The sequence below is a fragment of the Salvelinus alpinus genome, chromosome 15 (genome assembly GCF_045679555.1).
Source record: "Salvelinus alpinus chromosome 15, SLU_Salpinus.1, whole genome shotgun sequence".
Classification (NCBI taxonomy): domain Eukaryota; kingdom Metazoa; phylum Chordata; class Actinopteri; order Salmoniformes; family Salmonidae; genus Salvelinus; species Salvelinus alpinus.
In genome coordinates this window covers 58,211,816-58,236,574 of record NC_092100.1, presented here as the reverse complement: position 1 = coordinate 58,236,574, position 24,759 = coordinate 58,211,816, and the positions used below count along the sequence as shown (strand labels likewise).

The window sequence follows — 24,759 nt, the reverse complement described above, 5'->3', positions numbered from 1 at the left end:
TCCCTTCTTACCCCTGGCACATTCCCGTCTCATTTGTAATTCAGATTTCACCCTGGCAGTGTTTGACCACCACAGAAAGAGAGCGAGAGAAAAGAGAGAGGCTGTCCAGGAATTAGCCTGTAACGAGGTCAGCTGCTCACACTCATCCTCCTCTCAAATGCTTCTCCCTCTCTCCTTTTTCCCCCTTCCCTTCTTTTTGTCGTGCTTGATTTCTTCACCGCAACCGTCATCACCCACGATTTATGACCTTCAACTTTCTCATTAACACCCTCCCTCCATCCTTCCATCTCTCCATCTCGTCCCTCCTTCACCGGAGAGACAGGAGCTCTCATTACTGACACCGGCAATTTACTGCCAAACTGTCCACCGCTTTCTTCCTCTCCCTCCTTTACTCTCCACCTCTCTCTGTCACTCCTGTTCTCCTGTTAGTCTATCTCTCTTAGCTCCATTTCACTATCTCTCTCGCTTCCTCTTCTTCCCTTTCTCTCTCCCTCTCTCTTTGTCTCTCTTTGTCTCTCTCTCTCTTTTTCTCAACCACCCTCTTCTTCTTTACACTCATACTCACTCTTCCATGATCGTGCAAGCCATAATATCTAAATCTGTGTTCCCCAGCCCGCCCTCTAGCTCCTGGGTCCTCTTTCTGTCTGTGAGTGTAATGGTTGAGGTTGGCAGTAGGTTGTGTCTGTCTGTGTGCATAGGCACCTGAGCAATGGAGCAAACGGAGCAGCTGCATCCCCACTTTCAAAATAGGGTTGCAAATGTATGTTTTTGCACCCCCACTTTTTTACAAAAAAAGTTATTATGATCAGTGGGTAATTTGTCATTTTCAATGATTAGTAAAATGCTTTGAGCTAGTCTGTATTAAAATATATTTTTTATTTATTTAACCTTCGTTTAACTAGGCAAGACAGTTAAGAACAAATTCTTATTTACAATGACGGCCTAGGAACAGTGGTAATCCACTGTTCCTAGGCCGTAAACTGCCTCGTTCAGGGGCAGAACGACATATTTTTACCTTGTCAGCTCTGGGATTTGAGCTAGCAACCTTTCGGTTATACGCCGAGCGCTCTAACTAGGCTACCTGCCACCCCACAAAATATGTCAATTTTATATAAACTAAAAAAATAAACATCCTCTCACTGTCAACTGCATTTAACTTAAAACTTAAAATTAGTAAATATTTGTATGAACATAACAAGATTCAACAACTGAGACATAAATTGAACAAGTTCCACAGACATGTGACTAACATAAATGGAATAATGTGTCCCTGAACAAAGGTGCGAGGTCAAAATCAAAAGTAACAGTCAGTATCTGGTGTGGCCACCAGCTGCATTAAGTACTGCAGAGCATCTCTTCGTGGACTGCACCAAATTTGCCAGTTCTTGCTGTGAGATGTACCCCACTCTTCCACCAAGGCACCTGCATGTTCCCTGACATTTCTGGGAGGAAAGGCCCTAGCCCTCACCCACCGATCTGACAGGTCCCAGACGTGCTCAATGGGATTGAGATCCGGGCTCTTCACTGGCCATGGCAGAACATTGACATTCCTGTCTTGCAGGAAATCACTCACAGAATGAGCAGTATGTCTGGTGGCATTGTCATGCTGGAGGGTCATGTCAGGATGAACCTGCAGGAAGGGTACCACATGAGGGAAGAGGATGTCCTCCCTGTAACACATAGCGTTGAGATTGCCTGCAACGACAACAAGGTCAGTCCGATGATGCTGTGACACACCGCCTCAGACCATGACGACCCTCCACCTCCAAATCGATCCCGCTCCAGAGTACAGGCCTCGGTGTAATCGCTCATTCCTTCGACAATAAACGTGAATACGACCAGACAAATCCACGACTTGTCAGTGAAGAGCACTTTTTGCCAGTCCTGTCTGGTCCAGCAACGATGGGTTTGTGCCCATAAGCAATGTTGTTACCGGTGATTTCTGGTGAGGATCTGCCTTACAACAGGCCTACAAGCCCTCAGTCCAGCCTCTCTCAGCCTATTGCGGACAGTCTGAGCACTGATGGATTGTGCGTTCCTATTGTAACTCGGGCAGTTGTTGTTGCCATTCTGTACCTGTCCCGCAGGTGTGATGCTCGGATGTACCGATCATGTGCAGGTGTTGTTACACGTGGTCTGCCACTGCGAGGACGATCAGCCTACTAAAGGTTGCACCTTAGCAGAAAACTGCGTGTCCGATAGCTCGTGGGCTGTCAGAGATGGTCGCCTCGCTTCGAGTCCTAAGGAAACTATGCAGTATTTTTTTAAATGTATTATTTCTTACATTGTTACCCCAGAAAATCTTAAGTCTTATTGCATACTGCCGGGAAGAACTACTGCATATAAGAGCGACATCAACTTTCCAACATTACAACCAGGAATACGACTTTCCCGAAGTGTATCCTCTGTTTGGACCACCACCCAGGACAATGGATCTAGTCGACACAAAACAAAGGCGCCATAGAAGGGGCAGATGGAGTGGCCACCTGGTCAGGCTCTGTAGACGTGCACATTGCCCACCGCTCCCGAGTATGCTACTCGCCAGTGTCGAGTCTCTTGGGAGCAAGGTAGACAAAATGTGAGCAAGGGTTTCCTTCCAGAGAGACATCAGAGATTGTAACATCCTCTGTTTCACGGAAACATGGCTCTCTCAGGATATGTTGTCGGAATCGATTCAGCCACCGGGCATCTCCATGCATCGCGCCGACAGAGATAAACACCTCTCTGGGAAGAGGAAGGGCGGGGGTGTATGCTATATGATTAATGACTCATAACAACATACAGAAACTCAAGTCCCTCTGCTCACCCGACCTAGAATTCCTTACAATCAAATGCCGGCCATATTACATCACAAGGGAATTCTTGTCAGTTATCATCACAGCTGTGTACATTCCCCCTCAAGCAGACACCACGACGTCCCTCAAGGAACTTCACTGGACTCTATGTAAACTGGAAACCATATATCCTGAGGCTGCATTTATTGTAGCTGGGGATTTTAACTAAGCAAATTTGAAAACAAGGCTACCGAAATTCTATCAGCATATTGATTGTAGTACTCGCGGGGGTAATACACTCGATCACTGCTACTCTAACTTCCGCGATACAGTCAAAGCCCTCCCTCGCCCTCCCTTTGGCAAATCCAACCACGACGCCATCTTGCTCCTACCGTCTTATAGGCAGAAACTCAAACAGGATGTACCAGTGACTAGAACCTTTCAACGCTGGTGTGACCAATCGGACTCCACTTTTCAAGATTGTTTTGATCACGCAGACTGGGATATGTTCCGGTCAGCCGCAGAGAACAACATTGATCTATACTCTGTCTCGGTGAGTGAGTTTATAAGGAAGTGCATTAGAGATGTTGTACCCACTGTGACTACCCTAACCAGAAACCATGGATGGATGGTGGCATTCGCACAAAACTGAAAGCGCGAACAACCACATTTACCCATGGAAAGAGTTCTGGAAATATGCCTGAATATAAACAGGCAATCAAACAAGCAAGATGCCAGTACAGGGACAAAGTGGAGTCGCAATTCAATGGCTCAGACACGAGACGTATGTGGCAGGGTCTACAGGAAATCACGGAAAACAAAAAGAAAACCAGCCACGTCACAGACACCCTAGCCGCGCCCTCAGAGCATGCGCAGAAAAGTTGGCTGGTGTGTTTACAGACATATTAATTCACTCCCTATCCCGGTCTGCTGTCCCCACATGCTTCAAGATGGCCACCATTGTTCCTGTACCCAAGAAGGCAAAGATAACTGAACTAAATGACTACCAGCACTCACTTCCGTCATCATGAAGTACTTTGAGAGACTAGTGAAGGATCATATCACCTCCACCTTACCGGCCACCCTAGAACCACTTCAATTTGCATAAGAGGAACCTCAAGAGGAATATGTAAGAATGCTGTTCATTGACTACAGCTCAGCATTCAACACCATAGTACCCTCCAATCTCATCATCAAGCTGGAGGCCCTGGGTCTCAAACCCGCCCTGTAAAATTGGGTTCTGGACTTTCTGAAAGGCCGCCCCCAGGTGGTGAAGGTAGGAAACAACATCCCCACAAGGGTGCGTGCTCAGCCACCTCCTGGATTCCCTGTTCACCCACGACTGCGTGGCCTTGCACGCCTCCAACTCAATCATCAAGTTTGCAGACGACACAACAGTAGTGGTCTTGATTACCAACAATGACGAGACAGCCTACAGGGAAGAGGTGAGGGCACTCGGAGTGTGGTGTCGGGAAAACAACCTCTCACTCAACGTCAACAAAAGGAGATGATCGTGAACTTCAGGAAACAGCAGAGAGAGCACCCCCCATCCACATCGAAGGGACAGCAGTGGAGAAGGTGGGAAGTTTTAAGTTCCTCGGCGTACACATCACAGACAAACTGAAATGGTCCACTCACACAGACAGTGTGGGGAAGAAGACGCAACAGCGTCTCTTCAACCTAGGAAGCTGAAGAAATTTGGCTTGTCACCCAAAACACTGACAAAATTTTACAGATGCAGAATCGAGAGCATCCTGTCGGGCTGTATCACCGCCTGGTATGGCAACTGCACCGCCCTCAACAGCAAGGCTCTCCAGAGGGTGGTACGGTCTGCACAACGCATCACCGGGGGCAAACTTCCTGCCCTCCATGACACCTACAGCACCGATGTCACAGGAAGGCCTAAAAGATTGTCAAGGACAACAACCAACCGAGCCACTGCCTGTTCACACCACTACCATCCAGTATGCGAGGTCGGTTCAGGTGCATCAAAGCTGGGACCAAGAGAATGAAAAACAGCTTCTATCTGAAGGCCCTCAGAGTGCTAAACAGCAATCACTAACTCAGAGGCTGCTGCCTACATTGAGACCCAATCACTGGCCACTTTAATACATGGATCACTAGCCACTTTAAACAATGCCACTTTAAATAATGCCACTTTAATGATGTTTACATATCTTACATTACTCATATCATATGTATGCCACTCGGCCGTTGCTCACCCATATATATATATATGTACATATTCTCATTCACCCCTTTAGATTTGTGTGTACTAGGTAGTTGTTGGGAATTGTTAGATTACTTGTTAGATATTACTGCACTGTCGAACTAAAAGCACAAGAATTTCGCTACACTCGCATTAACATCTGCTAACCATGTGTATGTGACCAATAAAATTGGATTTGATTTTGAGTAGCTCACAAGTAGATTGTACGTTATATTCATTAGGCCTAATACTAAATGATTAAATCTGAGGGGGAATAAATCCTCCGCAAGCTGTTTACAGTCAGTTAACACCATTCTGCATTTTGCCATTTTTTCCCCTAACTTCAATCGGTTAATTCACATTGGTCAAATGTTTTCAATCATTTACAAAAGTAACAGACCTGGCTGAGCCCCATATGCGAGGGCACCATGGCCACTTCGGTATTTGGAATTTTATTAGGATCCCCATTAGCTGTTGCGAAAGCAGCAGCTGTCTTTCCTGTGGTCCACACAAAACATGAAACATGACATAATACAGAGCATTAATAGACAAGAACAGCTCAAGGACAGAACTATATGAATTTGAAATGTCACACATAGCCTACATATCAGTACAAGCACACAAACTATCTCGGTCAAATAGGAGAGTTGTGAGGTGTTGCTTCATCTGTTTTTTGAAACCAGGTTTACTGTTTACTTGCGCAATCTAAGATGGAAGGGAGTTCCATACAATCATGGCTCTATATAATACTGGTTGCTTTCTTGAATTTGTTCTGGATTTGGGGGCTGTGAAAAGACCCCTGGTGGCATGACTGTGGTGGGGTACGTGTGTACAATTTGGACAACACATTAACAACACATTAACGTTTTTTATAAAAAATAAGAAGTAATGCAGTCATTCTCTCCTTTACTTTTAGCCAAGAGAGACTGTCATGCATAGCATTGATATTAGCCCTCTGATTACAGTGAAGAGCAAGACGTGCCGCTCTGTCCTTCTTTGCAGCACTTGACCATTTGACTGGGTAATAATCAAGATAAGATAAAACTAGAGTTTGCAGGACTTGCTTTGTGGAGAGAGATGTCAAAAAAGCAGAACATCTCTTTATTACGGACAGATCTCTCACCATCTTTACAACAATTGAATTAATGTTTTGACCATGACAGTTAACAATCTAAGGTAACACCAAGTAATTTATTCTCAACTTGCTCAACATCCATGTTATTCATGATCAGATTCAGCTGAGGTCTAGAACCAATGGTACTATTTGTACCAAATACGATGGTCTTAGTTTTAGAGATGTTCAGGACTAGTAAATAAGGGGCCACCCATTCTAAAACTGAATGCAACTCTTTGTTTCACTAGCTGTAGTTGTTGAGGAATATAGGGTTGAACCATAAGCATACATAGACACACAGGCTTTGTTGAATGCCATTAGTAAAAACAGAAAAGAGTAGAGGGCCAAGGGATCTGCCTTGCGGTAGACGACACTATACATCTTTAACATTAGCGAAGATTCTATTAAATCAAATCAAATTGTATTGGTCACACACACATGGTTAGCAGATGTTAAGGCGAGTGTAGCGAAATGCTTGTGCTTCTAGTTCCGACCGTGCAGTAATATCTAACAAGTAATCTAACAATTTCACAAAAACGATCTTATACACACACAAGTGTAAAGGAATGAATAAGAATATGTACATATAAATATATGGATGAGCGATGGCCGAACGGCATAGGCAAGATGCAGTAGATTGTATAGAGTACAGTATATACATATGAGATGAGTAATGTAGGGTACTGTAGTACCGTAGTGTCGTCTGTAGTGTACTACTGTAGTGTCGTCTGCAAACTTGATGATTGAGTTGGAGACATGCATGACCACGCAGTTATGGGTGAACAGGGAGTACAGGAGAGGGCTGACAACGCACCCTTGTGGGGCCCCAGTGTTGAGGATCAGTGGGGTGGAGATGTTGTTTCCTACCCTCAGCTCCTGGGGGGCGGCCCAGTTGCACCGGGCGGGGTCTCGAGTTTAATGACGAGTTTGGAGGGTACTATGGTGTTAAATGCTGAGCTGTAATCGATTAACAGCATTCAAACATAGGTATTCCTCTTGTCCAGGTGGGTTAGGGCAGTGTGCAGTGTGATTGCGGTTGGGTCGTCTGTGGACCTATTGGCGTGGAAAGCAAATTGAAGTACGTCTAGGGTGTCAGGTAGGGTGGAGGTGATATGATCCTTGACAAGTCTATCAAAGCACTTCATGATGACGGAAGTGAGTGCTACTTGTTTAGCTCTGTTATCTTAGCTTTCTTGGGAACAGGAACAATGGTGGCCCTCTTGAAGCATGTGGGAACAGCAGACTGGGATAGGGAGTGATTAAATATGTCCATAAACACACCAGCCAGCTGGTCTGCGCATTCTCTGAGGACGCGGCTAGGGATGCCGTTTGGGCCGGCAGCCTTGCGAGGGTTAACACGTTTAAATGTTTTACTCACGTTGGCTGCGGTGAAGGAAAGCCTGCAGGTTTTGGTAGTGGGCCATGTCCTCAAAGCATGCAAAGAAGTTGTTTAGTTTGTCTGGGAGCAAGATGTCGGTGTCCACGACCGGGCTGGTTTTCTTTTTGTAATCTGTGATTGACTTTAGACCCTGCCACATACATCTTGTGTCTGAGCCGTTGAATTGCAACTCTACTTTGTCTCTATACTGATGCTTAGCTTGTTTGATTGCCTTGCGGAGGGAATAGCTACACTGCTTGTATTCGGTCATATCTTGGGTCGCCTTGTCATGATTAAAAGCAATGGTTCGCACTTTCAGTTTTGCTCGAATGCTGCCATCAATCCACGGTTTCTGGTTCGGGAAGGTTTTAATAGTCACCTTGGGTACAACATCACCGATGCACTTGCTAATTAACTTGCTCACCGAATCAGCATATACATCAATGTTGTTGTCTGAAACTATCCGGAACATATCCCAGTCCACGTGATCGAAGCAATCTTGAAGCGTAAAATGAGATTGGTCGGACCAGCGTTAAGCAGACCTGAGCATGGGCGTTTCCTGTTTTAGTTTCTGTCTATAGGCTGGGAGCAACAAAATGGAGTCGTGGTCAGATTTGCCGGAAGGAGGGCGAGGGAGGGCTTTGTGTGCGTCGTAGAAGTTAGAGTAGCAATGATCCAGAATTTTTCCAATCCGGGTCGCGCATTCGATATGCTGATAAAATTTCGGGAGCCTTGTTTTCAGATTAGCCTTGTTAAAATCCCCAGCTACAAATAATGCAGCCTCAGGATATGTGGTTTCCAGTTCACATAGAGTCCAATGGAGTTCTTTCAGGGCCGTCAAGGTGTCTGCTTGGGGGGGGGGGGGGGGGTATATACATGGCTGTGATTATAATTGAAGAGAATTCTCTTGGTAGATAATGCGGCCGGCATTTGATTGTAAGGAATTCTAGTTCAGGTGAACAAAATGACTTGAGTTTCTGTATGTTGTTATGATCACACCACGACTCGTTAATCATAAGGCATACACCCTCTTCCTTCTTTTTACCAGAGAGATGTTTGTTTCTGTCGGCGCGATGTGTGAAGAAACCGGGTGGCTGTACCGACTCTGATAACGTATCCCGAGTGAGCCATGTTTCCATGAAACAGAGAATGTTGCAATCTCTGATGTCTCTCTGGAAGGCAACCCTTGCTCGAATTTCGTCTACCTTGTTGTCAAGAGATTGGACATTGGCGAGTAGTATACTCGGGAGAGGTGAGCGATGTGCCCGTCTACGGAGCCTGACCAGAAGACCGCTCGGTCTGCCCCTTCTGCGGCGCCGTTGATTTGGGTCGCCTACTGGGATCCGATCCATTGTCCTGGGTGGTGGTCCAAACAGAGGATCCGCTTTGGGAAAGTCGTATTCCTGGTTGTAATGTTGGTAAGTTGATGTTGGTCTTATATCCAATAGTTCTTCCCAGCTGTATGTAATAAGACTTAAGATTTCCTGGGGTAAGAGTGTAAGAAATAATACATAAAAAAACTAAATACTGCATAGTTTCTTAAGAATGCGAAGCGAGGCGACCATCTCCGTCGGCGCCATCCCCCTTCTGTGTTCTATTAGATAGATTGCTCTGAAATCACGAAATGGCACAGGTTGAAAAGCCATAACATATAAGTTTTTTTCAACAACAGGTTATGGGCAAAAATATCAAATTTTGCACAAGTTGCCACAATCTTCTAATTATCAATGTCTTTCAACCAATAATAACCAATTGTTGAATAATAGTGAAGACGTTAAAACTAAAACTATGAAATAACACATATGTAATCATGAAGTAACCAAAAAAGTGTTAAACAAATCAAAATATATTTTAGATTTTAGATTCTTCAATGTAACCGCTTTGTACAATCTTGGCATTCTCTCAACCAGCTTCACCTGGAATGCTTTTCCAACAGTCTTGAAGGAGTTCCAACATATGTTGAGCACTTGTTGGCTGCCTTTCCTTCACGCTGTGGCCCATCTCATCCCAAAGCATCTCAATTGGATTGAGGTTGGGTGATTGTGGAGGCCAGGTCATCTGATGCAGTACTCCATCACTCTCCTTCTTGGTCAAAACAGCCTGGAGGTGTGTTGGGGTATTGTCTTGTTGAAAAACCAATGATAGTCCAACTAAGCGCAAACCAGACGAGATAGCGTATCGCTGCAGAATGCTGTGTTAGCCATGCTGGTTAAGTGTGCCTTGAATTCTAAATAAATCACTGACAGTGTCACCAGCAAAGCATCCCCACACCATCACACCTCCTCCTCCATGCTTCACAGTGGAAACCACACATGCAGAGATCATATGTTCACCTACTCTGCATCTCACAAAGACATGGCGGTTAGAACCAAAAATCTCAAATTTGGACTCATCAGATTTCCACCAGTCTAATGTCCATTGCTTGTGTTTCTTAGCCAAAGCAAGTCTCTTCTTCTTATTGGTGTCCTTTAGTAGTGGCTTCTTGCAGCCATTCAATCATGAAGGCCTGATTTACACAGTGTCCTCTGAATAGTGGATGTTGAGATGTGGCTGTTACTTGAACTCTGTGAAGCATATATTTGGGCTGCAATCTGAGGTGCGGTTACATCTAATTAATTTATCTTTTGCAGCAGCGGTAACTCTGGGTCTTCCTTTCCTCTGGCGGTCCTCATGAGAGCCAGTTTCATCGTAGCGCTTGATGGTTTTTGGATCTGCAATTGAAGAAACTTACCTTCATGTCTTAAAGTAATGATGGACTGTTATTTCTCTTTGATATTTTGAGCTGTTCTTGCCATAATATGGACTTGGTTTTTAAACAAATAGGGCTTTCTTCTGTATACCACCCCGACCTTGTCACAAAACTGATTGGCTCAAACTTATTAAGAAGGAAAGAAATTCCACAAATTAACTTTTAGAAAGGCACACCTGTTATTTTAAATGCATTCCAGGTAACTACATCATGAAGCTGTTTGAGAGAATGTCAAGTGTGCAAAGCTATCATCAAGTCAAAGGCAGGCTAGTTTGAAGAATCTCAAGTATAAAATATTTCTCGATTTGTTAAACACTTTTTTTGGTTACTACATGATTCCATATGTGTTATTTCATAGTTTTGATGTCTTCACTATTATCCTATAATGTAGAAAAGAGTACAAATAAAGAAAACCCTGAAATGAGTAGGTGTGTACAAACTTTTGACTGGTACTATTTATATCTGCCAAAATAACCTATTTTGTTTATTATAATACTATATTATTTTTATGTGAACATAATCAATGACCAAATTGAAATGCAAATTCCAGATAGCATTTTCAAGTTGACAGTTTTGTTCAATGCCCTACCAGAAAACACTTCCATATTGCAAAAGAAAATGAATATAAGATAAATCAAGGCTTACTTTTGTACGTTATTGTGATCACATTCTTTGTGGCAAAAACAAGATGAAAACAATGTGCAATTAAACAATGCTTTTTCTTAACCTACAAGTACAAATTTCAAATCCTTATTGGGTAAAACAATATTATTCCTCCATTTTCGATTTAATTTCCTCATTGTCATGAGTTATCCTGCCCACGTTCTTAACAGTTTGCCTGTGAATTTGTCCCTGTAGGTGGGGATTGTTCTGCCCCTGAACAATGCAGTTAACCCACTGTTCCTAGGCTGTCATTGAAAATAAGAATTTGTTCTTAACTGACTTGCCTAGTTAAATAAAGGTAAAATTAAATTGTCAGGGGAGGTGCATTATATTTTTGAGAGTCACAGAGTTGGTTCTGGATATGTCAATCGATCATTATGGGTGGTATTTTCAAGAAACGGGGAGGTAGTCACAGGGTTGGTAGGGTTTCAGACCTGTTAATTAATTATTATGGTTGGGATTTTCAGGGATGGGAGTATATTAGTAATCTAGTCATTAAAACTATTTTTCAATCTAATTAATTGTAGCAAAATCTGAGAAAATGTGTTGTGTTCTGTTCATAAAAATGGATTCTCCCTGTTAAGAAACAGTATAAAATTGCAGGATATATTTTTGAATTTTTTTATGTTAATATTTTCTGGGGATGGTCCCCCAGATCCCTCCACCCTCCCAAGCTTTTGCACCCCCACCGTTCAGACAAAGTCAGGCACCCTTGTCTGTGTGTGTAATGCTTGAGGTTGGTAGCAGGTTGCATGGCTTCTGTGTCTGTCGGTGTCTCTGTGTCTTGTGTGTGTGTGTGTGTGTGTGTGTGTGTGTGTGTGTGTGTGTGTGTGTGTGTGTGTGTGTGTGTGTGTGTGTGTGTGTGTGTGTGTGTGTGTGTGTGTGTGTGTGTGTGTGTGTGTGTGTGTGTAATGCTGGAGGTTGGTAGGAAAAAACCTAAACAGGTCTTTTGCCAAACAGAGACGACTAGGCACTGTGACAGTATAGTTGATGTTGAGAGGGTCCTAGGGCAAGGAGAGGGAAATCTCTCTCTCTCTCTCTCTCTCTCTCTCTCTCTCTCTCTCTCTCTCTCTCTCTCTCTCTCTCTCTCTCTATTTATCTCTGTCTCTCTCTCCAGCTCGTTCTTTCTCTCACACTATCTCGTACACTCTTTACTACAGACTATCCATGTCACCTACTGTACAGTACAACTTCATCCTTCAATCCTTTTCTGTCTCTCTTACTCATTCACTCTTTCAGGCAATAGTGGAGGCTCTAGGCTTCATAGTGGCATGGGTCCAGACATCTGAGTAGTATACTGTGAACTGTCTCAATGGCACCACTAGTACTTCCCATGGCACTACTGGCCTAAGACTAATAGCCTAGTGCTATTAAGGGCCACACTTGAGAGTGAAAACAGAGTTAGCCTACTTCAAGAAAACCCCACTTAATTTTCCTCTGATTGCAAACCTCTCTCGGGTAGTGTTTCAGAAGTGATCTGTTAAAGGGGTGCTTGAATAAGGAAGTCTGCTTCCTCCTAAACAAGTAATTACCACTACTCAGAGTGCATGATGGGAAGGCACTGTCAATGTGTATTTATTACTGTCACAGAGAAACTGGCTAAGGAGAACTAGCTATAAACAGTACAGCTCAGAGACATATCTGAGTTTAGCATAAACTGAAATGAAGCTGGCAATACAGCACACCCAAAAGTCTCTGTCTGTAGTGCTGAAACATCATCGTTAGTCTGTCTGCGGTTTGTGTTTGTGTGTTCTCTGCTGCTCACCTCCCTGCTCACACAGCTGCTGGGCAAGAGTGTCCTTGAAGATGATCTGTCCTCGATGTGTAGCAGTGGCCCTGAGAGAGAGGGACGGTGAAAGAGAGAGGGACGGGGATAGAGAGAGGGACGGGGATAGAGAGAGGGACGGTGATAGAGAGAGGGACGGTGATAGAGGGAGAGAGACAGAGGGAGATGCAGAAAGAGCATTAAGTCAAACTGTGCCGAGGGTAAAGATGAGACTATCAATATAAAGATTAACTTTGAACAGATGCCTTAATTCACCAGTAGATTTTTTTTAAATGGTGTCTGTCTGTATGTGATGAAGTGCCGTCTTTAGCCTTTTTGGGGCTCTCAGCAAGATTTGATTGGGGGCACTCCCCTACCTCACAGGCAAAATGTTTTAGTGTCCCCAAGTGCTTTGTGAACTGGGAAGTGCCGGAACAAAAGGTGGGTGACCATTTCATGAAATCCTGCATTATTTTAGATGACTGGAGACTTTAACATAATATTTTTTTATAACTCACAAATTATCAAAATGACAGGCTACTTTGACACTAACAAACTGAGAATCTGAAATCAAGAGAAACAACCTTGTCTTGAATCCATCAATAGCCTGGACCTAGGTGTGTGGAGACACACATACTGTACAATATGAGGAGGAAATTATAGTCCTAAAAGAGATTTCCAGTGTCACTGACTCACCAGCGATTGGCTGATGCGCTGATGCTAAAAGCTTATGTCTCTCTTGTTTTACTTTGTGAAACAATGCGGTTCGCTCAATAGGCCTATTTGGCAGCCGACATACTGATTAGTCTTCTCTTTTCAACCTGATACATTTGCTTTCCAACCTGTGTTTTCCCGTAATTGTATTTCAAATATTGCGAGGCCTGTTTTGGCTGCATGCTGTTCAATGACAGATTTGCCGCATGTTCCCGACTGTAGGCATGCCTTGTGCCTGGGCTACACACAATCCACAGCTCGGCATATATTATTTTTTATAAGCCATCGATCCTCTGTGGCTAAATGATATGCCTACTCCTGGTGTAGTATTTTGAATTATTAAATGTATTTCTGAACAGACAGCAGTAGTTCTATAACAATTGATCAGGGGTGCTGCGACACTTCCAACACCCTTCCCACCTAAGTACAATGCTGGAGAGATGAGAGTTGCAGGCTCCTGTCTATCAGAGCAGAGAGAGGGAGAGAGGTCATAGAAAGACAACTCTCTCACCACGGCAATGGCCATGCGTTGGTCTATATAGGCTACGATTTTGCGCAAACCATAAACCCAGGCCTGGTCAACACAAATCAATTCATAAAATATCAAGCATGTTTTCATATTACGTTTTTCAAGGGGCAGGAGAATCACAGAAGTAACACTAATTGCTTTTATTCGAATTTTTACATTGCAAACATTGACAATTATTTTTCATGCCACAAGAGGCACCGGATCCTGGAAATTGGGTTCTGGAACAAAATTGTACAAAACTGAGAGGATCTGGCTGGTGTCCCTCTCTTGGCAGTGGATGCATTTTTTTCAGTGTTAAAGTTAAATTCCTGCAATTATACATATTTCAAAGTGAAAGTGTTTTGCAACTCTTTACATTTTGCCATGGGGCAGAGAACATTTTGCAGTTTTAAAGAAACTGTCCAGTGAAAATCCCACTTTTAAAAGTCCAATGCAGCTGTTTTTATCTCAATATCAAATAATTTATGGGTAACAATTAAGCACCTTACTGTGATTGTTTGAAATTAAAATGGTCAAAAAGAAACAAAAATTGCTTCTTAGCAAAGAGCAATTTCTCAAGCAAGAATTTTGCTTGGACTCTCTGGGAGTGGTCTGGGTGGGGAGGGGAAAACTGAAAACTAGCTGTTATTGCAGAGAGGTTTGGAACTCTCTCTTATTGGTTTATTAAATCAATTACTGCATGTTGACGTCACCAGGCAGGCCCAAAATCCATCCCACCAAAACAGACTGACATTTCAGGACGTCTTTTCAAACAGCTCTTACACTAAAAGGGCATTATCATAATTAAAAAATTTCCACAGAATTATCCCAACCTCAGTGTGGAAATATATATGAAACACAGGAGAATCACTTTTTTGACTGCACTTTGAAAGCTTGTATTCTGATATCTTTATTGTTCGATATAAAAGACACGAGCAAATCAGCTCAAAGTGATTTTGATTTTGGAAATCTGTTCCAAAGTATTCCCATGCATAATAGAGAGATATAGTCCCTTTTGAAAGGGTTCACAACCTAGACTTTATCCACGTTTTGAATTTAATAGTCATTTTTTTGTCAACGCTCCACATAAAAATTGTTAACAAGATTGTTTTAATGAATGGAAAATAAAACACGAATATATCTTGATTAGATAAGTAGTCAATACATCTTAGAATGACCTAAGAGCTTTGCACACCTGGATTGTACAATATTTTCCCATTATTATAAAAAAAAATATTCACGCTAAGTCAAGTTATTTGTTGATCATTACTTGACAGCCATTTTCAAGGTTTTGCCATAGATTTCCAATCCGATTGAAGTCAAAACGTTAACTAGGCCACTCTGGAACATTCAATGTCGTCTTGCTAAGCAACTCCAGTGTGTATACTTGTGTTTTAGGTTATTGTCCTGCTGAAAGATGAATTTGTTTCCCAGTGTCTGTTGGTATGTTGCCTGTGCTTAGCTCTATTCCTTTTATTTGTGTCCTAAAAAAACTCCCTAATCCTTACTGATGACCATAACTTGATGTAGCCACCACCATGCTTGAAGATATGAAGAGTGGTACTCAGTAATACGTTGTGGTGGTTTTGCCCCAAACATCACGCTTTGTATTCAGGACAAAAAGTTAATTTCTTTAGTGCCTTACTGCAAACATGTTGCATGTTTTGGAATATTTCAATTCTGTACAGGCTACCTTCTTTTCACACTGTCTATAAGATTAGTATTGTGGAGTAACTACAATGTTGTTGGTCCATCCTCAGTTATCTCCTATCACAGCCATTAAATTCTGTAACTGTTTTGAAATCACCATTGGCCTCCCTGAGCGGTTTCCTTCCTCTACGACAACCTAGTTATGAAGGGTGCATGTATCTTTGTAGTTTCCATCAAAAGTGTAATAAATAATTGCACCATGCTCAAAGGGATAATCAATGTATTTTCTTATTTTTTTACCCATCTGCCAGTGCCCTTCTTTGTGAACCATTGGAAAATCTCCCTGGTCTTTGTGCTTGAGTCTGTGCTTGAAATGCACTGCTCTCCTTAGGGACCTTACAGATAATTGTAAGTGGGGAGTACAGAGATTGGGTTTTCATTACAAAAATCATATTACACACGATTATTGCAGACAGAGTGAGTCCATGCAACTGTTTATGTAAGCATATGTTAAGTATGTTAAGCACATTTTGAATCCTGAACTTATTTAGGCTTGCTATAACCAAATGTTAGAATATTTATTGACTGAATACATTTCAGCTTTTCACTTTTCATTCATTTGTATACATTTATGCGGTATTGTGTGTAGATTTAGTGACACGAAATCTCAATTTAATCCATTTTATATGCAGGCTGTAACACAACAAAATGTGGAAAAAGTCAAGGGGTGGGAATACTTTCTGAAGGCACTGTATTTGTGATTATATGCAAATGTAAGCAAGGTTTGAAAATGCAATTTGCTTTGTCAAATATGATATATGTTTGGGCTTCAAAGTCTACACATAATTTGCAATTATGTTCTGGCCCCCTGACCATCCTCTCAAGAAAACAATCAGCTTGCGGCTGAATCTAGATGGTGATCCCTGAGGCAGAGCCTGAACCCATGGATGTAGGGACCACACACCTCTCCGCGGCAGAGCGGCGTCAATGGAGACAGCTGGCTCTGTCCCTATTGCGGCCAGGAGGGGCACCAGCTTTAGTGGTGTCTGGTGTGCCCCAACCCAGAGTTCACTAGAGCAGATGGGCGGCCACGTGACCTTCCGTCTCCCAGGGAAGGCGTGAGTATTCCATTACCTTCATTCTCCGCCAAACCCTTTACGATTCCTATTTCACTGGCTGGCTGTCCCTCAAGTTTGGTCTCTACAGCTCTAGTGGACACCGGTGCCATTGGGTACTTTATCGACCAGGCCCTCACATTCAGGGAAGAGGCAACTTCATATCCGCTCTCCTCTCCTTTTCCTGTTCAAGCCCTGGATATGCGTCCATTGGGATCCAGCACAATTATGCACGTCACAGCACCACCCACCCTCACCGTGGGACCCACGCACCAGGAAAGCCTTCCTCATCATCACTGTACACAAAGTAATCCTCGGCTTCCCGTGGCTCCAACTTCATAACCTGGCTGGGCCCTAGGATGTTGGAGGACCTATTTTATCCATCTCTCTCTGGTCTACCTATCACATTCCAGGTCGCTGAAGCACAGCAGGTCTTCCGGCACTATGGCCTTTGAGGATTTTGTTTCCGACCGTGGTCCCCAGTTCACGTCACAGGTCTGGAAAGCCTTTATGGAGAAGCTGGGGGCCACGGTCAGCCTCACATATGGGTACTGGCCTCAGTCTAACGGGCAGGTGGAGAGGACCGACCAGGATTTGGGGAGGTTCCTAAGGAGTCACTGCCAGGACCGGCAGGGGGAGTGGGCCCGGTTCCTTCCCTGGCGGAATACGCCCAGAACTCACTTCGTCACTCCTCTACCGGGCTGACTCCCTTCAAGTGCATCCTGGGATATCAGCTCCGTGGGCTCCGTGGACTCCGAGCTAGACCGAGGCCCCTGCAGTGGATGAGCGGTTCTGGAGCATAGAGAAGGTGTGGAACGCTACCCACATGAGACTCCAGCACACCTTCAGAAGGATCAGGCGGACCACCACCGCAGTGAGGCTCCCGTGTTCCATCCTGGTGATCATGTCTGGCTCTCCACCAGGAACCTCCAGCTCCGCCTGCACTGCCAGAAGCTGAGCCCCCGGTTTGTGGGGCACTTCAAGGTCCTCCAGAGGGTCAATGACGTAACATATTGTTTAGGGGTACTGTCACACCTACTCCTGCTCCCTCCGGCGCGCGACGTCACCGGTCTACTAACCATCGGTCCTGGCAACCCACATTGTGCACACCTTGCAACCATCATTTCACTCCTGCTCCCCATCGTTAAGCGCACCCGGACTTCATCACCACACTGATTCCTCTCCCTTCATATCACCCTCAGTTGCCTCAGTCATCAGGCAGTATTGGTTTTGGTTACGTTCAGTACGCATCTGCTGTTTTGTATCATCTTCATGTTTATTATTATTAAACTCGCCTTCTGCAGCTGTTTCCAAACTCCCTGCGGATACATTACATCAGTATGCTGTAGGCCCAATACATTATCACATTTTCATTTTATTTGCTGTGCCTAGTTAAAGGTTAAAAAAAGAAAAAGAAAAATGACCACATACTGGCTTTGCTTGAATGACCCTGCAAATGCATTGATGTGGGACAATTTCAAAATATATATATTTCAAAAGTTTACGTAGGCAATATAGATCCGTTGTTGTATTACTTGTGAGGCAAAGCTGAGTGAGCATTCATTTAAATAATTAGCTTCTTATGTTTTATTTTACCCCGCTGATGATGCCTGCATCTGATGGTCAGTCTCAGGAGAGAGACTAAGAGAGCAGCAGACTGATGGTCCGTCTCTCAACATCCCTACGCTCTCCCTGCCAAAAAGGGACACCGTCTTCCATCTCATGGCAAAACTCGAGTTCACCGCATTATTTCTGCCTCACGCACAAATTATTATTTTTAATCCTATGAACAGAGAAAGTTAAATATTTCTCCAAGTCGCTATCCAAGTCGCTAATAATAACTCAAACCTATCGATACACTGTCTTACTTCATTGCAGCTGCAGTGCTGGTTGTAGCACGAGTGGAAGTAAGAAGAAGGCACGTTTTATGGCTTGTAAAAGTGTTGACGGTGCTGAGTAACAACTTAAACATGAACTCACTCATTAAAACAGCAGCTCTTTCTTTGCTGTATTTGTTGACAGTCTCCCTCTAGTCATGGTTTTAAAAGTTTTATCTCACAGTATTAACTTTTCTGTGGGTTTCTTTACGCCTGCTATGTTACTGCAGACACGGTATTCTGAGCCATTCGATTGGCCAGCAGTAGGCCTATAGTGCACTTAATTTGCTCTCCGGGCCCACCAGGAAAGCAGAGTTTGTACCTTCAGACACATGACATGGTTCAAAATGGGAAAACTTTGCCTAGCCGTGGCACTGGGCAGCTAAATCGGGTGCACCTACCGCCAACAGCATGAGACGAATAAGAAAAAAATAGGAAGGCAATGCTTTTCGACTGTTGCTGAGAGGTTAAATGGGTTGGTTGTTTGAGTGCTTTGCTGACATGTTGGAGATACTGTATGTACGTTGTAAGGGTTGCTCTAAAAGTTAGTCTACAATGTGTAAAAAGGGTTATCGGAGTGCTTTGTGTGTTGGCATTTTGGACAGTAATGCTCTTCTTAAGGTTTTATACCACAAGGTGAGGAGATCCCCTAAGTACAACAAAGGCATGAGGTCCATGGGACTTGAGATGCATCTCGTCAAGAGGTAGAGCAACTAAAATGTCTACTGTCCAGGTCTTTATTATGGGTCAGCACTTGTACTGTACACCCTTGCATGTTAACTAAACTAAAACAATTTTACTTTCACTATAATTGTATCTTAAACACACTTAATACAGTTCATTCGAACCTCTGTAGCTCAAAAGTAAGCTGAGTTCTCGCTCCCAGATAAGTGGTGTAAGACAGTAGGCCAAAAGACCAGACAGAGCAGAGATGTGGTATAAGACAATGTAATACAGCTCACACGTTGGTATAAGACAGCAGCAGATGGAGTAGAGAATGACACACCAGCAGGGCATGGCATAGAGACTACAGTGTAAAGAGATACATGATGTCACGATGAGTCATAGGGTGGTGACCTGACCTGCTTCTCGTAAATGAGTACCCCCAGGAAAGACACTGATACAAACACATGCACACAAACATATCAAATGCCCTTAACACAACTGAATAGTCCTTAGCAAGATCCAGCTTGACAACATCCTTATGGGCAGTCAATTGTTGGTATCACAGATACTGAGATTAAAGTACACTGCATGACCAAAAGTATGTGGACACCTGCTTGCCGTACAACTCATTCCAAAATCATGGCCATTGATATGGAGTTGGTCCCCCCTTTACTGCTATAACAGTCTCCACTCTTCTGAGAATGCTTTCCAGTAGATTTTGGAACATTGCTGCGGGGTCTTGCTTCCATTCAGCCACGAGCAGTAGTGAGGTCGGGTGCTGATGTTGGGTGATTACGCCTGGCTCACAGTCAGTGTTCCAATTCATAGATGGGGTTGAAGACAGGGCTCCCTTGCAGGCCAGTCAAGTTCTTCCACACCGAACTCGACAAACCATTTCTGTATGGAACTCACTTTGTGCACCGGGGCATTGCCATGGTGAAACAGGAAAGGGCCTTCCCGAAGTTGGAAGCACAGAATCGTCTAGAACGTCATTGTATGCTGTAGTGTTAAGATTTCCCTTCACTGGAACTAAGATACCTAATCCGAACCATGAAAAACAGTCCCAGACCATTATTCTTCCTCCACCAAACTTTACAGTTGGCACTATGCATTGGGGCAGGTACCGTTCTCCTGGCATCCGCCAAACCCAGATTCATCTGTTGGACTACCAGATGGCGAAGCGTGATTCATCACTCCAGAGAATACGTTTCCACTGCTTCAGAGTCCAATGGTGCCGAGCTTTACACCACTCCAGCCGACGCTTGGCATTGCATATGATGATCTTAGGCTTGTGTGTGGCTGCTCGGCCAAGGAAACCCATTTCATGAAGCTCCCGATTAACAGTTCTTGTGCTGACTTTGCTTCCAGTGGCAGTTTGGAACTCAGTACTGAGTGTTGCAATCGAGGACAGACCATTTGTATGCGCTACGCTCTTCAGCACTCGGCGGCCCCGTTCTGTGAGCTTGTGTGGCCTACCACTTTGCGGCTGCGGGGCAGAAATTTGACGGACTGACTTGTTGGAAAGGTGGCATCCTATGACGGTGCCAAGGTTGAAAGTCACTGATCTCTTCAGTAAGGCCCTTCTACTGCCAATGTTTGTCTATGGAGATCGCATGGCTGTGTTTGATTTTATACACCTGTCAGCAACGGGTGTGGCTGAAATAGCCGAATCCACTAATTTGAAGGCGTGTCCAGATACTTTTGTTTATACTGTATAGTGTATCTGTCTATCAAGCTCTTTTATAATTTATATACTAACTCTTAGTTACTGAATCTAAGAGCCAGAGGTGGTAAAAGATTCCGTTTTAAATCCCAGTAAAAAATGATGTCCACACTAACAGTTTTTTTGGAAGCAACACCAGAACCTGATTAAAAATCAAATCAAATGTGTCAAGTCTTGTAAAAATCAATCGCAGGGCTATCGAGGTCAAAGTCATGAAAGACATGAAGTCATAAATATCCCCGTGGTGGTCTATTTCCTGGCCAGCCATTTTATTGCCTGGCTAAGTCAGTATGTACCCATCTTGTACTGCAGTATCACAGCAGGCCCATCAAATATACTCTGAGTGCCTGTGTGTGTGTGTGTGTGTGTGTGTGTGTGTGTGTGTGTGTGTGTGTGTGTGTGTGTGTGTGTGTGTGTGTGTGTGTGTGTGTGTGTGTGTGTGTGTGTGTGTGTGTGTGTGTGTGTGTGTGTGTGTGTGTGTGTGTGTGTGTGTGTGTGTGTGTGTGTGTGCGCGTGTGTCTTTAAACTAATCAGTGCTGGCTATTTACAAGATGTAATCGCTTCCAATCATGTCCCAAATTAATCCTCCCTGGGCCAAATGAAGACATTACTGAAAACATAAAAACTTTGGTGCTGATCCAAATAGAGAATCACTCTCCCAGACACTCAGTAAACTTGATATGCACGCACGCGAACACACAAACACTCTCTGGGCTTGTCAGAGAGGTAATGTATAAGTATCGCCCTGATAAGTTCCTTTCCTGAGGATGGCTCACCTCTCACAGTTCTGGGTGACTTTAACCTCCCCACGTCTACCTTTGACTCATTCCTCTCTGCCTCCTTCTTTCCACTCCTCTCCTCTTTTGACCTCACCCTCTCACCTTCCCCCCCCTACTCACAAGGCAGGCAATACGCTTGACCTCATCTTTACTAGATGCTGTTCTTCCACTAATCTCATTGCAACTCCCCTCCAAGTCTCCGACCACTACCTTGTATCCTTTTCCCTCTCGCTCTCATCTAACACTTCCCACACTGCCCCTACTCGGATGGTATCGCGCCGTCCCAACCTTCGCTCTCTCTCCCCCGCTACTCTCTCCTCTTCCATCCTATCATCTCTTCCCTCTGCTCAAACCTTCTCCAACCTATCTCCTGATTCTGCCTCCTCAACCCTCCTCTCCTCCCTTTCTGCATCCTTTGACTCTCTATGTCCCCTATCCTCCAGGCCGGCTCGGTCCTCCCCTCCTGCTCCGTGGCTCGACGACTCATTGCGAGCTCACAGAACAGGGCTCCGGGCAGCCGAGCGGAAATGGAGGAAAACTCGCCTCCCTGCGGACCTGGCATCCTTTCACTCCCTCCTCTCTACATTCTCCTCTTCTGTCTCTGCTGCTAAAGCCAATTTCTACCACTCTAAATTCCAAGCATCTGCCTCTAACCCTAGGAAGCTCTTTGCCACCTTCTCCTCCCTCCTGAATCCTTCTCCCCCTCCTCCCCCCTCCTCCCTCTCTGCTGATGACTTCGTCAACCATTTTGAAAAGAAGGTCGACGACATCCGATCCTCGTTTGCTAAGTCAAACGACACCGCTGGTTCTGCTCACACTGCCCTACCCTGTGCTTTGACCTCTTTCTCCCCTCTCTCTCCAGATGAAATCTCGCGTCTTGTGACGGCCGGCCGCCCAACAACCTGCCCGCTTGACCCTATCCCCTCCTCTCTTCTCCAGACCATTTCCGGAGACCTTCTCCCTTACCTCACCTCGCTCATCAACTCATCCTTGACCGCTGGCTACGTCCCTTCCGTCTTCAAGAGAGCGAGAGTTGCACCCCTTCTGAAAAAACCTACACTCGATCCCTCCGATGTCAACAACTACAGACCAGTATCCCTTCTTTCTTTTCTCTCCAAAACTCTTGAACGTGCCGTCCTTGGCCAGCTCTCCTGCTATCTCTCTCAGAATGACCTTCTTGATCCAAATCAGTCAGGTTTCAAGACTAGTCATTCAACTGAGACTGCTCTTCTCTGTGTCACGGAGGCGCTCCGCACTGCTAAAGCTAACTCTCTCTCCTCTGCTCTCATCCTTCTAGACCTATCGGCTGCCTTTGATACTGTGAACCATCAGATCCTCCTCTCCACCCTCTCCGAGCTGGGCATCTCCGGCGCGGCCCACGCTTGGATTGCGTCCTACCTGACAGGTCGCTCCTACCAGGTGGCGTGGCGAGAATCTGTCTCCGCACCACGTGCTCTCACCACTGGTGTCCCCCAGGGCTCTGTTCTAGGCCCTCTCCTATTCTCGCTATACACCAAGTCACTTGGCTCTGTCATATCCTCACATGGTCTCTCCTATCATTGCTATGCGACACACAATTAATCTTCTCCTTTCCCCCCTCTGATAACCAGGTGGTGAATCGCATCTCTGCCTGTCTGGCAGACATATCAGTGTGGATGACGGATCACCACCTCAAGCTGAACCTCGGCAAGACGGAGCTGCTCTTCCTCCCGGGGAAGGACTGCCCGTTCCATGATCTCGCCATCACGGTTGACAACTCCATTGTGTCCTCCTCCCAGAGTGCTAAGAACCTTGGCGTGATCCTGGACAACACCCTGTCGTTCTCAACTAACATCAAGGCGGTGACCCGTTCCTGTAGGTTCATGCTCTACAACATTCGCAGAGTACGACCCTGCCTCACGCAGGAAGCGGCGCAGGTCCTAATCCAGGCACTTGTCATCTCCCGTCTGGATTACTGCAACTCGCTGTTGGCTGGGCTCCCTGCCTGTGCCATTAAACCCCTACAACTCATCCAGAACGCCGCAGCCCGTCTGGTGTTCAACTTTCCCAAGTTCTCTCACGTCACCCCGCTCCTCCGCTCTCTCCACTGGCTTCCAGTTGAAGCTCGCATCCGCTACAAGACCATGGTGCTTGCCTACGGAGCTGTGAGGGGAACGGCACCTCCGTACCTTCAGGCTCTGATCAGGCCCTACACCCAAACAAGGGCACTGCGTTCATCCACCTCTGGCCTGCTCGCCTCCCTACCTCTGAGGAAGTACAGTCAAAACTGTTCGCTGCTCTGGCACCCCAATGGTGGAACAAACTCCCTCACGACGCCAGGTCAGCGGAGTCAATCACCACCTTCCGGAGACACCTGAAACCCCACCTCTTTAAGGAATACCTAGGATAGGATAAAGTAATCCTTCTAACCCCCCCCCCCTTAAAAGAGTTAGATGCACTATTGTAAAGTGGTTGTTCCACTGGATATCATAAGGTGAATGCACCAATTTGTAAGTCGCTCTGGATAAGAGCGTCTGCTAAATGACTTAAATGTAAATGTAAATGTAATTGCGGTCAAAATGAAAGACCCACTGAAATACTTCCTCAGTCTAGTAGGGATTGCATCAGTGAGACATATTATCGCTGTTCTCTAAATGAAACAATTGTAGCAGGGCTGTGTGGAAACTCCATTTGTCACTGTCACTCCACAACACGACACAGCAATCTCCAGGACATACTCCTCTTTTTCTCCCTCAACACACTCTGTCAAGATGGCATGGCATAGCACAACGAGACACAACACCGTGCAGCACAACAGAGAGAAGAGGAGAGCAGAGGAGTGGAGTGGAGAGGAGCGGAGAGGAGTGGAGGAGAGGAGAGGAGGAGAGAGGAGAGCAGAGGATAGAAGCGAAGAGGAGTGGAGAGAAGAGAGGAGGGGAGTGGAGAAAAGCGGAGAAGAGGAGAGGAGAGACGCGGATACCAGAGGAGAGGAGGAGAGGAGGAGAGCAGAGGCGTGGAGTGGAGAGGAGTGGAGGAGAGGCACTTCTTCTCCTGCAGCCCTCTTCCACTCCATCTCTTCTCATAAACTCCTTGCCA

General features: G+C 45.0%; 1 protein-coding gene across 2 annotated transcripts in view; it reads right to left on the bottom strand.

Annotated features, from left to right (window-relative positions):
• LOC139540428 (reelin-like) overlaps positions 1 to 24,759 on the bottom strand; it is a 261,766-nt gene that overhangs the window by 116,869 nt on the left and 120,138 nt on the right. For both annotated transcript variants that reach the window (XM_071344234.1, XM_071344235.1), the window contains exon 4: positions 12,653 to 12,723. In XM_071344234.1, the coding sequence (XP_071200335.1) occupies positions 12,653 to 12,723 (71 nt within the window). The remainder of the gene's footprint in view (positions 1 to 12,652; positions 12,724 to 24,759) is intronic.